The sequence below is a fragment of the Polypterus senegalus genome, chromosome 5, assembly GCF_016835505.1.
Source record: "Polypterus senegalus isolate Bchr_013 chromosome 5, ASM1683550v1, whole genome shotgun sequence".
Classification (NCBI taxonomy): Eukaryota; Metazoa; Chordata; class Cladistia; order Polypteriformes; family Polypteridae; genus Polypterus; species Polypterus senegalus.
This window is the reverse complement of record NC_053158.1, coordinates 64272785-64286989: the sequence shown is the minus strand read 5'-3', so window position 1 is coordinate 64286989 and position 14205 is coordinate 64272785. Positions and strand designations below refer to the sequence as shown.

The 14205-nt window shown below is 40.5% G+C and overlaps 1 protein-coding gene across 2 annotated transcripts in view; it reads right to left on the bottom strand.

Annotated features, from left to right (window-relative positions):
• Positions 1–8164: 8164 nt before the first annotated feature.
• Positions 8165–14205, bottom strand: part of thoc1 (THO complex 1) — a 62691-nt gene continuing 56650 nt past the window's right edge. For both annotated transcript variants that reach the window (XM_039754716.1, XM_039754717.1), the window contains exons 18-21: positions 13426–13509; positions 12627–12774; positions 9311–9386; positions 8165–8571 (exon numbers count right to left, since the gene is read on the bottom strand). In XM_039754716.1, the coding sequence (XP_039610650.1) occupies positions 8291–8571; positions 9311–9386; positions 12627–12774; positions 13426–13509 (589 nt within the window). In that variant the 3' untranslated portion in view covers positions 8165–8290. The remainder of the gene's footprint in view (positions 8572–9310; positions 9387–12626; positions 12775–13425; positions 13510–14205) is intronic.

Genomic DNA, 14205 nt, shown 5'->3' with positions numbered 1-14205 from the left:
AAATCCACAATTTTGGAAATGTATGCCGCCATTGCACACTGAGAGCAGCAACAAGCCATGGAATTAGAATCAGGGGCCCAGTTAAGTAACTGGTTGGAGTTTGAGATCCGGACTTCGTTGCTCTTTTGTGTACTCCCTCACTTCACATTTCATTTCTGTTTGGATGCCATGTAAGGGCCCTCCAGGACCGGAGTTGGGGACCCCTGGTCGTGATTAATAACAAGGGGTCTCCAAGTCTGTGCGAGTCTGTGGCGTCCCACGCGGCTCTTCTTGAAGTTTAACAGCATATGCAATGGCTGCTGCAGCTTAGTGGCCTTTGGGCTCCCAGCGACTGCGTATTTAATGAAACGGATTTCACAAACTGCAACTCCAACTGCACACCATTGTGCGTATTTAAAAAAGTCACCAAGACTTCGGGTTTCTTTTTCGATGTCTTGATTGTGTCTCACACTTTTCGATGGAGGTTACGCTTCTGGTTGTATGGTACATATTGTGACACTTAACAAATAGAAGGAATGCTGAAGTGTTTTTAGAAATATAAATCCACATTCTTGATAAACATAATTGAGAATACGAGGTCATCAAAATACAGTGGTGTGAAAAACTATTTGCCCCCTTCCTGATTTCTTATTCTTTTGCATGTTTGTCACACAAAATGTTTCTGATCATCAAACACATTTAACTATTAGTCAAATATAACACAAGTAAACACAAAATGCAGTTTTTAAATGATGGTTTTTATTATTTAGGGAGGAGAAAAATCTAAACCTACATGGCCCTGTGTGAAAAAGTAATTGCCCCCTTATTCAAAAATAACCTAACTGTGGTGTATCACACCTGAGTTCAATTTCCGTAGCCACCCCCAGGCCTGATTACTGCCACACCTGTTTCAATCAAGAAATCACTTAAATAGGAGGTGCCTGACACAGAGAAGTAGACCAAAAGCACCTCAAAAGCTAGACATCATGCCAAGATCCAAAGAAATTCAGGAACAAATGAGAACAGAAGTAATTGAGATCTATCAGTCTGGTAAAGGTTATAAAGCCATTTCTAAAGCTTTGGGACTCCAGCAAACCACAGTGAGAGCCATTATCCACAAGTGGCAAAAACATGGAACAGTGGTGAACCTTCCCAGGAGTGGCTGGCCGACCAAAATTACCCCAAGAGCGCAGAGACGACTCATCCGAGAGGTCACAAAAGACCCCAGGACAACGTCTAAAGAACTGCAGGCCTCACTTGCCTCAATTAAGGTCAGTGTTCACGACTCCACCATAAGAAAGAGACTGGGCAAAAACGGCCTGCATGGCAGATTTCCAAGACGCAAACCACTGTAACATTAGGGCACGTCTCAATTTTGCTAAGAAACATCTCAATGATTGCCAAGACTTTTGGGAAAATACCTTGTGGACTGATGAGACAAAAGTTGAACTTTTTGGAAGGCAAATGTCCGTTACATCTGGCGTAAAAGGAACACAGCATTTCAGAAAAAGAACATCATACCAACAGTAAAATATGGTGGTGGTAGTGTGATGGTCTGGGGTTGTTTTGCTGCTTCAGGACCTGGAAGGCTTGCTGTGATAGATGGAACCATGAATTCTACTGTCTACCAAAAATCCTGAAGGAGAATGTCCGGCCATCTGTTCGTCAACTCAAGCTGAAGCGATCTTGGGTGCTGCAACAGGACAATGACCCAAAACACACCAGCAAATCCACCTCTGAATGGCTGAAGAAAAACAAAATGAAGACTTTGGAATGGCCTAGTCAAAGTCCTGACCTGAATCCAATTGAGATGCTATGGCATGACCTTAAAAAGGCGGTTCATGCTAGAAAACCCTCAAATAAAGCTGAATTACAACAATTCTGCAAAGATGAGTGGGCCAAAATTCCTCCAGAGCGCTGTAAAAGACTCATTGCAAGTTATCGCAAACGCTTGATTGCAGTTATTGCTGCTAAGGGTGGCCCAACCAGTTATTAGGTTCAGGGGGCAATTACGTTTTCACACAGGGCCATGTAGGTTTGGATTTCTTTTTTCTGCGTAAATAATAAAAACCATCATTTAAAAATTGCATTTTGTGTTTACTTGTGTTATATTTGACTAATGGTTAAATGTGTTTGATGATCAGAAACATTTTGTGTGACAAACATGCAAAAGAATAAGAAATCAAGAAGGGGGCAAATAGTTTTTCACACCACTGTACACTAAGAACTTCTCACTAAATAACGTGTTTTTGGGGAATGCGCAGATTAACACAAAGTAGAAACACGCTCACATAACACAAATGTCCATCTAAAATACAGAAATGGGGGAGTGAAAACTGCAGCCGGGGGTCTCTGAAGAGCGAACGTGAGGCAGCAGCCCCGGACTTGGCCTTGTCCAGTAGGACGGCCACACTGAGAATGTCTTTCGACTTTCAAGTGCTAACCTCATCTCAATCCGCTCATGAAGAACATTGGACTGTTCCCAGTATCTGAAGTCTCTTTGTCGGTTGTAAGCAGAGGGTCCTATGAGAGCTTCTGTTGACTTGGACTGCTGGCTCTGCTGATAAAAGGTCATCGTGTCACTTTAGCTGAGGAGAGCTGAGGTTTGGTCCGTTTGCTCGTTTGCCTCTGTGATCTTTAAAACTATTGAGGTCGATGATCCTGATATGGGTGGGCCGTACAAATGCTACGCCATAACTGACCCTCAGGATTGTTTTCATTAAGTGTAAGTGAACATTTCTCAGAGCCTCTGGTGGCACAAGTGGTGGCTGTGAAGCCAAGGATCTGCGCTGGCATTCAGAAGGTTGCCGGTTCAAATCCTGTAAATGCCAGAAGTGACTCTACTCTGTTGGGCCTTTGGGCAACACCCTTAACCCGCAATTGCTTCGTCCAGGTATGACGTTAATCTGCGTCCTGCCCTGCAAGCATGTCCTCCAGCTACAGGGAACACTTGGGGGCTGGTGGCAGGATTGGCACGCCAGCCACCGTAAAAAGAACTGGCACTGTTCCACTCCATTCAAGCTGCACTCGGGCCCTGAGGTGGTGTGATGTGTGGTCTCTCTCTCATGGCACAAAGTACTGTGGAGTTTTGTTGGCAAGAACTTGGGGGCTGAAAACCCACAGAGCCATAGGGAGGCTAAGCCTGAGAAAGCAGCGAAGGGTGGCAGGGGGAGCTCACCAGGCCATGAGGAGGAGGAGGACGACGAGGACGACAGCGAGTTCATTGTCAATCGATTTGCTTCTGCAGCTGGGGTCTGCGAGGCTGTCAGTGTATCAGTCAGTGCATTTTGTCAGATGATGATGAAGGCTGAGGGTATCACAAAGATGCGATGCCTATTAAGACAAGACCGGGCACCAGCAGTGTATGAAGCTGAACAATGTTTGGCCAAAGATATTACGAGTTGGGTAAGTGAAAGTTCACATTAGGGAGATGGACTTGAAAACAGCCATGCTTATGACCCTGGAGAAAAGCCCAATATGGCAGCACACTGAAGACCCCTGGGCCACCAGGAGCACAGGCTCACAAACAGGTAACATCATGCAGGACATAATGTATCAATAATGTATTACAGCAAAAAAATCTTAGCTTTTTGTGAGACTAGAAAATGGGCAAGTAAACATTTTACTAATTACTAAAGAAAAACTCAGTTGTGTCCCTTGTTCTTATTAAACGATTTCTTCAGCCACTAAAAGACAGGACGGCGTCTGCACCCCGCATTTTGCTTTGTTGAAAGCCGTAGTTATAAACCGATTGATTTTCTTTCTTTTGTCTCGTATTTCTCCTGTCATAATATCTCCATGCTGGAGAATACATTAATAAATGTGCATGGCTCGAGTATGGCTACAATTCTAAAAGGACAAAGTCTGACAGATGTGGCGCCCCCATTGGGCATGGACGAGGCCAGCAAATGTCCATAACTGAAGTCTCTGTCAGCCCTGAACTTACAACTGCGTGGCTTGTTATGGAAAGAAGAAAGAAGACTCGATGGCTGCTGCTGCTGCTGCTCTACACAAATGATTATTGAGCTCCAGACTGCTGTACATGCAGCGATAAAGAAATCAGGCAGAAGTGCAACTAACAATCGCACCTTTGAGCACAAGTGTCACGCCACTCCTTGGAAAAGCCCATCTTTTTGTTAAAAATGTCTCCAATAATCACATGGAGTTCACTCCCGTTTCTGCTCTTGTTGTTTGTCCAGTTAACTGTTTACATTTGGTGAAGCAAAACTTTGTAAAACTTTTGTGCAACATGATGTGAAACTGCAGTACACGGGCTAATAGTATAATTATATAACTGGGTATCTTCCAGAGTCCAAACTAAGGAAAGATCTCCAAAGTCTCATTGAACGGACAGTACTGGAGTAAACTTTCATACAATTCAGCCAGTCTTGTGGTCCCAGTCCGGCCATATTGACACCACGCTAGACTTTTCCCAGCCTCATCCGTTCAAACTGATCCAGGAGTATTTGAGCTAAAGCCAACCATGGGTTGACTTTTTGGACTGTTTGTGGTTGAATTGTGGTAACTCGACTTGTGATGTCCATCTCCTTACACGCCATCTCACCAGCTGAGCTTGTAACTTTTGTAGCAGTCCATCCCAATTCTTTTGCAAAAATTGCCCACTGTGACCGAGGAACACTTGTAGAAGGGATTGGGGTGTTACTGAAACTGCAATTCCTTACAAACTTTTATTTTGAAAAGACTGTAGGAGGTCATGTGAACACAGGAAGGACTTTTATGTTGATGCCAAGTGTAACAGGAAGTACATCATCCTGAGGAAAGTAAAGAAAAAAAAAAAACAAAAGAAAAACTGGAAAAAAGATAAGAATGAGGAGATTGCCATCTTGGGGTAAACGGACCTGGAAAGTGGGCTGCTGGGACGGGTCTTAAGGATTACAAAGTGGCTGGGGAGTTTTAGGTGGAATGGAGAAGCTTCTAGATAATTATTAATTTAACTTAATGGATTATGCTTACTGGATGTTCCCTGACTCAAACCAACCAGCATTGGATGAAGTCACGAAGGTCCACGTGGAGTGGCTGAGATCAGTCCTATTTTGTAATGAAAACAGAGATATGTATGTGCCAGTAGCTGCAGTGGTTGATGAGAAATCTAAATTCTAAATATAAATACAGTATATATATTTTTTTCCACACAAATTAAAGTGGTATATATTATTTTTTTTTCGGAACAGTCAACCTTGTCAACATTCAACCCTGGTGTGTTAGTAACTCAGCTTGGTGATAGTTGATTGTTACACCATCCCAATTCTTTTAACAAAATTGTCCACTTCCAAGATAGACCCCCCAGTGCTCCACTACAGAGCCCCTTCAAGCCGAGACGGACTCTATCCAGCCCAGTCTCCAACTCACAGAGGGCTGCTTTTGGCCCAGTTTACTTTGGCAGACGATAGTTTGCTCTGTGTCCATCGACAAGCCGCTTTCTTATCATCATCATTTCTGACAATCACCATAATATCATCTGCATAGGCTAGAATTTTAATCAACTCCATTGCACAGTACAATCTAAGATGGAGAGACCACTCCACACTCTTCGTAACTCCATCAAGAATGTCTTCAAAGACAGTGCACAGAGTATTCCAGATATGCAGCAGCCCTGTATGACACCCCTTTGGACAGCAAAAGATGTGCACAGGCCACCACCGACTTTGACCACACTAGAAATGTCACTCACCGGCCATTATAGTTGTAGAAGATGGGAAGGATGATAATAACAACAACACATTTTACTTATATGGCACCTTTCCAATGCTCAAGTGACTTCCCATAGTAGAAGAACAGAGTCTCCTAAGGAAGAGGTGCCAGCTCTGCACTCTCATATCATTCCTGTGTTACAAGACCAGCCCAACTTGACTTGTAAGTGTAGACCACCTCTCTCCATCAAACTCCTTGAATGGTGAACGGACGTGGAGGCTCTTTAATGCAGCGAATGTCAGTAACCCGTTCCTTGCTTTTGCTGATGTTAGGTTGCAGAAAATTCCTTCTGCACTGAGAGACTAAGTTGTCCACCTGACTCCTCTCCTCTGTTTAATTCCCCTTATCAATACACTCCATAAGTACAGAACCATCTCAGAATTTCTGTGACATGGCCTGGAGTTACGTTTATAGTCTGAATAGTACAGAGTGAAGAGACGAGGAGACATGACTGTTCCTTGTGGTACTCACATCCATATCGGAAACACAGTCCTTGAGCCTCACAAACTGCGGTCTGTCAGGCAGATGGTCCATTATCTAGAATGTCATGAGCTCATTCACCTGCATATCTCTGACCATAACTCTTTACTGGTATGGCTGGATGGTATTGAAGGCACTGGAGAAATCAGAAAACATAATCCTCACAGTACTGCTAGCTTTGTCCAGGTGAGAATAAGCCTTGTAGAGCAGACAGATCACTGCCTCCTCCACTCTATTCTTTGTCTGCTAGGCACACTGCAGTGGGTCCAGGTGGTCTACCAAAAGAGGACTCGTACAGTCCAGGACCGGCCTCTCAAAGACCTTCATGATGTGTGATCTAAGTGCTGCTGGTCTGTAGTCTTCAGGTAAAGAGGCGCCTGCCCTTCTTTGCTACTGGAACAAGGATGTTTTCCACAGCAGTAGCACTTTCTGAAGCCTTAGGGACAGACTGGACAGGTGATGGAGGACACCACAAAGTTGGTCAGCACAGGCCCTAAGAACTCGAGGACTGACTCCATCTGGTCCCACAATTATAAATGATAGGTGGTCTGACTTGCTCATCAAGGCTCACAATTGGTGTATTCTAAAACTAACAAAAAGAGTGAAGAAATTTCCAACCCGGATAAATATGGGAATCAAAAACTGGACAAGAAAATTTAAGAAACAGGCAAATAATTCTGCCGTAAGCTCATGTCAAATTACGCAACTTTCCCAATAACGTTTCAGTTGTACGTATATGAAAAGCATGAAAGCAGCTGTGTAGTCCGACATTCCCAGAGACTGAGACTAACTAGTCCTCAACTTGCTCCAATAAAATCAAACAGGGTCGATGTTGTCTTAATTTCACGCTCCGCCTTTTTATTGTTAATTTCATGTTGTTTGCATTTTACCTTTCAGAACCACCACAGAGCTCTGTGCAAATGAGATCTGACAACCAATGGATGCTCATCCAGAAGTAGAACTCATATAATGCTACAAGGAATAAGGAATGCTGAGGTTTTGAGCCTCACAAACAGACAAGATGCTCGTCTGTCTGATGTCTCGTGTTTTATGCACCACGGCAGAATGAACAGAGGGCAGAGATTGCAGCTGAACTCACTCTGAAGAGAGCAAAAAGAAAAGAAGCCATCTTTGTTAGACCTTAAAAATCTGAAGTTTTTTTTCCAAGGATGCAAGCTTCAAATTCAAGATGTGCAATTTATTTTTCTGCGTGGGAGGCATTTGAATGTGTTTACAACTATTTTCTTGAGGATACAAAGGCAGAAAACTACAGAGAGCAGGTTGAGGAGCTTCTCCCTTCCTAAGGAGCGCTTGGGTGCAACATGTCCTTAACAATCCACTTTCTACACTCTCGTTTGGATTTCTTCTCTGAGAACATGGGAAGAAGTCCAACAAGGACAGCACTGAAACGTAGGGATATCACCGTGGAAAAAGTCACTTTGGAGAATTACAAGAGGAACAAATGACTACATTTTGTAAGAAATATTGAAAAAAAATTAAAAACTACACAATTGTTTTAAAGGAAATGTTTTCAATTTTTTTTCTCTAAAATAGCACTTTTTCATTTTTAGATTTTCATCTCTCAAACACTGGATGTGACAGAGCAGCTGTGCTGCGAGCTTTAGATGCAGCACATCCTCAAATCCACACAGAAGAGCCGAGGTTTTAGACAGAGCAGCGGAATTCACCTTCTAGGGAAATGTCAGCAAAGAACGTGAAGTACGACGAGTGGCTGAAGGGCGGAGCGGGCGCGCTGGTGGTCAAACAGAAACAGGCACAATGTACACTGCACACGTGTGTGTGCCCACTCAAAACACAAAAGCAGGAAAGTGTTCTTTTCTGTCATTCCAGTAAATGTAATATGACAACCTGAGACACATTTCCCTTCTCTAATGTGTGATGCTGCTGTCGTGCTGAATGTTTTAAAAGATCTATTTCAGGTCATCACATCAGCACCACTTAAAGCAAGCAATGGCATAACTTAACCAAAAAGTTTTAGTATCCCAAAAATTTATTTCTATCACAAAAATGAAAAAAATATTAAATCACAAATTGTACATTTTACAAATAGACTGAATTATAACAATCTATACAAAAATATATTGTGCCGTTTCAATATTTATGTGTCATTGAGGCTCTCTGCAATCTCAGCAAAGCCAGCGCTGTTCAGAGCCAAACCCAAATTTCCTACCGTGGCCTGATTTCCTTCTCGATCCTGCCACAACACCAGTAACAGTTTGGCACGCATGTTCACATCATCGCTGTCAGATTCAATCTCTCGGATGTCCACATCCTTCAGCTCCATATGACGTGCCAGAACCTTCCACTGATCTCCTAGTTTGTTGGCTACAGCCTCAATCTGCTGGCCCGTCACTGACTTGTGATGTTGCACATCCGGACCTTGGGAGAGACGGACAGCATGAGACATTTAGGCTTCAGAGAATCCCAGGTTCTCAAGTATTTACAGACGGACTCGCTACAGAAGCTGACAATTAGACACTTAAAAGGGGTTTGGCTGTTCTCTGGATTATTAGTGCGGTAGGAACCTTCATTTAATTCCCTTTTGAAGATCTACAGTGGCATGTCTTTTGTTCATCTTCCTCAGACATAAAACGCTACAATTTAAGTAAATGACAGCCACATTTAGATAAGAAACCTTTTATACTGAACCATTTGTATTTTCAATTAATTATTTTAAACTCGAGCATTACCAGGAAACAAAGGAAAAGAACATTTTGTTGCATGGATTAGCTCATCAGTGCACGACACAAATGTGACGTCTCACGGAGGACAGAGCTTGAAGTTCTTACAAAGGCTGAAACTACAGTACATTTAGTCTTGACTCATTTCTGCCACTAACATTTGTTGAGGTCACATACGTCCATAGAAGTGGAAGTAGCTCATTATTGGTGAATGAAAAGACTTCTTTATCCATTACCCAAAAATGGCAGAAGGGAAACACTGACACAGATTAATTAGTCAGACATTTTTGAACCGTCAACTTCACCCTTTAAGGCTTCATCAGAACGAATGCTACATTCATTATAACCTAAAACACATTGATTATTAAAATAAAGTAACCAGCTTCACAGAAATCGGTGTAATCAAATGTTAATTTAAGCATTACAAATCAGCTTACTCTCATTGTTCTCTTTAAGCAGGGTATCATCATTGTCCTCATCCTCTTCACCAGTCTTTATCTCTTCAGATGGAGGCTAAAGAAACAATAATCAATAAGTGTGCACTATATATATTTTTTAAAATACCTAATTTCTAACATACTGGTCCCTACTGTAAAAACCATAAGGTGTGTAGAAAACATGGTGCAAATTTACAAACAAGTGCACATTAAATCTGATACGCTGAACCGCAATCCAGTCTGAACCTGATTCTTGGACAGTTGCTGAAGGAGTCACTCAGTCATCCTTACAAACAATTATGTTGGTCTTAACGAAAGAACCTAAGGAAAGCAACATAAACCCAACTCTGCTGCGGTCTGCACATCTATCTTAACATGTGGGCCAAGTGAGAGACGGCTCAGCTGAATTCACCAGGAATCTCCTCTCTTGGCGTTTTTGAAGAAGCCCCTCCTCGCATGAACAAAGGGGCTCGGCTCGACTCGACTCTCACACCGTAGGGACGTCTTCTGAGCCAGACGATGTGGGCTCAAGGCTGACTACTGCCAGCAAAACAGCAGCATGACAGGAAACGCTTCTGGCTGTGATGTGGCATCTCAGTCGAGCTAAAGATAGTAACACAAGTGCTGGGGGTCTTTTACTTCCCATTTAATCTAAACAGGATGTTCAAGACCAACCTTACTATGCTTTCATCCCACAAGTTTTGCTGGACTGTGAGGGATCAATTCAGGTTGTATAACGTCTCTAACAGTGAATGCAAATTCACAAAAATGTCAAGGAACGATCTAAAGATACTGGAAAAAGAATCTATATTTTTGCATATCAAACTCATAAAATTTGACAACTAAGAGCACAAGTATTAAGAAAAAGTACACAAAGAAACAGAAAATATTTGTTGTGTAAAGTTTTAGTTTTTGTTCAAGTAGTATAACAGAAAAGTATGCTTATGGATTGTGAAATGTATTTAAATCTGAAGATGACACAGGAACTAAACGTGTCCTTCAAACAGAAGGTGAAGGCATTTCATTGAGTGTTTGGCTGCACTGCGGTATGAAATTTGAACTCAAGGACATCGCATTTCACCTTTGAACCATTTACACCATTATAGTCAGTAGATTAGATAGTATTGTACAGAAGTTATACATGCAGATAAAAAGACTTTAACAGCATCTTAAAAAGTGTGGCCTTTAAGGACAGTTTAAAATATTTTTTTAATTAAATTTATGAATTAAATTACAATGAATGAATTACACGCCAGACAACAAATCAACACTCCTTTCTCTACCAATCCAGACAGCAAGAGAATCAAAAATTTCATTTTAAGCGAATATTTAAAAATACTAATTGGCAGTAGAGGTTTAGGATGCTAAACAAACGAAGGAAAAACTTAATACCTGCCAAATTGAAAAAAAAAACAGATTCAGACAGCTTCTCTTAATGCAAAGCTTAGTTTTTCTAATTTAAATTAGAACAGGAAATCATTTTCTCCGCTGTATCACGATAAATGGGTAAAGATTGTTTCGAGTGAACAAGAGAACACAATGAGCTATCACTGTAGTCTGTTCACTAGGCATGGATGAGACATCTGACAAAGTAAATGGCGTGAAAAGGTAATTGCCCCCTTAGTTACCTAAAGTGAATTGAATCCACTGACTGAACACAGCCATACCTGTGCAGCAAGCAGAGCTGAATCTAAATCTCACCCAATATTGACCCTTACCATGAAATCATCACCATGAGGTTTCCAGAAGAACACAATGCCTGCTGAAAAGGGCGACAAAGCCATTTCTAAGGCTCTGGGGCTCCACTGCACCACAGTGAGAGCAATTATTTTCAAATGGAGAAAAACTGGACCAGAGCAGATATATTCCATGAAAGTCCACCTTAGCAAGAAACTACATCATGGGCACAGAAAGAACCTATTCAAGAAGTCCAGAGAATCCCAAGACAACTTCCAAAAGGCTTCTCCAATATTCAAGACTCAGCAATAAGAAAGAGACGGAGTAAAAATGGGAATTCATGGGACAGACATAAACCTCCTTGCCCTTCAAGAATAACGTCAATGCTAGCAAATATGCAATTGAATGGCACAGAAGAATGAAAATTAAAGTTTGAGTGGTCTAGTCACTCACTTGAACCAAACAGAGATGACATAGCAGGACCTGAAACAAGCAGTTCATGCTCAAAAACCCACAAATCTGTCTTAATTAAAGTAGTTCTGGAAAGCAGAGTGGGCTAAAATGTGCGTCTAATTGTACAATTAAAAGTGCTCAAACAACTGGGGCGCTGGATAACTTTGCTCCTTAAATAAACAAAATAAAGATTTTAAAAACTGCAATGTGATGTTCACTTGAGTTCCCTTTCTCTAATACTACATTTTGTTTAAAGGTCTGAGGCCTTTCATTGTATAAAATATTTAAAAACAGACAATATTAGAAAGGAGACAAATACCTTTTCACTTTAAGAAAGCAAAAATGTTATTGAAATAAAAAGTGAGAGTAGGACATTCCCAAAATGTGCCTGAAAACAGCTTTAACAATTATAACCTTCACTAGGGTACATTTTGAATGACATAACTTTGACAGCAATGACTGAATGCACAAGTTAAGTTGAATTCGACTCTACATGCATACACTGATGAGGGGGTATCAGAAGATCACCTCCATTCTTTAACTTGTGACCCTGCTAGGTACACCGGATACCATTGCAGGTATTAATTTTCAGAAATTTGACAAGGAGTCTTTTAGCAAAAGAGCAATGAAACAAGAATTACATTTTAATTATTTTAACTTGTAAGTTGACAGGATTCCTCTGCCACATGTGTACCTTGATTTTACAAAAAATTGCAAACTTGTGTTCCACGGAAAAAAAATTCAGATGTTACCCAAACTATTTTATAATATTTCAGTAATTATTTACTGCTCTGATGCTGATCTTTCTGATCATAAAATAGGCCACTACGATAGCAAATGATGAGAAGAATTCATAATTCATTGAAGAATTACGGTATTTGAGAGTTCCTCTAGTGCGCCTCTTTCTCTTACACGATTTGGCTCAAAAACTAATCAGAACATCTTCATCTCATAACAGGCTTACGTTTCGAGTGCTGCTATTTTTCCATCCAGCCATTTCAGCTCTAGACCGTCCTCAAGAAACTGTGACACACATGCACAGACAGACACACCCATCATCGAGATATCAACGCTTTCAGTATCAGGGGAGCCTAAAATCTCGAGATCTGTCAACAACTTGTCAATTTTGTTAAATAAAACTGGACCAAGCACTGCTAATCACAATATAAGTAATAAGAGTACTCACAGGTAACTCTTTTGCTAGCTTGATGACCATGTTCTCCAAGTATTCAGGAAGGCTTTTGAACTGCTGATTAGTAGGCTGGAAAAAATGAGGACTTCTACGTGCCAGAAGCCTCAAAGCTCTCCAACCATAGTTTGAATTATTTACAACCCTAAAAAGAAAACACACACAAACATTATTTACGACATTAAAAAAACAACAAAAAAACACTAAATTATACATTAATAAATAATTATAACACAATTCCAGGAAATAAATTCTGAAAACACTTGTTAGTTCAAGTACAGCATGAGAATTCTGCCTTTCTATATTTTATTACTTTGGTAGATTATCCATAACCTGTGTATTTACACACATATGCTACAAATATTGTCGCAAGCTATTTTTCCCGATTATGCCATTATTGTCCACATATTTCTGAATCTATAGAACACACAGGGTAAGGGATAAGTAACTTTCCTAGAGTCATACAGTAAACCAGTTGTGAAAAAGCACTGTTCTGTAAGATCTGTCACCTTAAATAGTAGGCCACACTGCAGGGCTCATGCCCAGATAAATAAGACACTCAAGACCATCGACACAGCTCAGTTCTCTAAGTCTCCCAGCAAAGTGAACCAAAGTTCTGTTGTACGGAGATTACATGCATTGTTATTTAAAGTACTCAGTCTGGAAATCTTAATGTGCTGGCATAAGCCAAGTCCTATGAGATGTAAACATCTCCCTTTTTAGAAGTAAATTAGCTCAATCAATATACTAACCATCATGACAAATCTTACTTAAAACAGCATCAGTGTAAACATACTTGTATTTCTCTTCAACCATGTTCGCTGGATCAGCCTGTTCAATAGCTTCCTCAAAGAATTCTTCTAAACTTGGCATAAACTCTCTTAAAAAAACAAAAAAAAAATTAGAACAGCCAAAAGTAAATGCTTCTGAAACAGAAAAAATAAACTACGAAAAATAATTTAAGATTAAATACTGCATTCCAAAAGATAAATACATGCACACATACATTCTGCATTACTCAGTTTCCACAGAATAATCATTTGTAAAATGTTTTGTTTTTTAGACATTGTTTTGTCAGAACATTATGTTATATACTTGAATGCATATCATATATATTGTATATTAATTAATGTGAAACAAAGTGGTTTTGATTAAAGTATAATTTTCTAATTCTGTGAGCCCATGAAATATTATACAGGTTGAGTAACCCTAATCTGAAATGCCCGGAGACCAGAAGTATTTTGAATGTTTTGAATTTTGGAATATTTGGATATACATAAGATTAACATAAGATATTGGGAGTACCCTTGATCAAGTAGGGAAATGCAGCCAACTAGCTATATAACAACTCATGCATATAATAATTCATATCACCAAGTCGTTATTATACTGTGCATTGACATGACAAACACATTAAACCTCACATAGACTGTTCTTTAATTCCCTTTTAAGGCGGCGAATGCTGCGTTTAAGCATGGAAGAACTTTTTTGATTTGTTGTCAGTTTATATAATGGCTACCTGTTATCGCTTCTCAGGAAACTGGCTGACAGGTCAGGAATTTCTCAGTCAACCTTC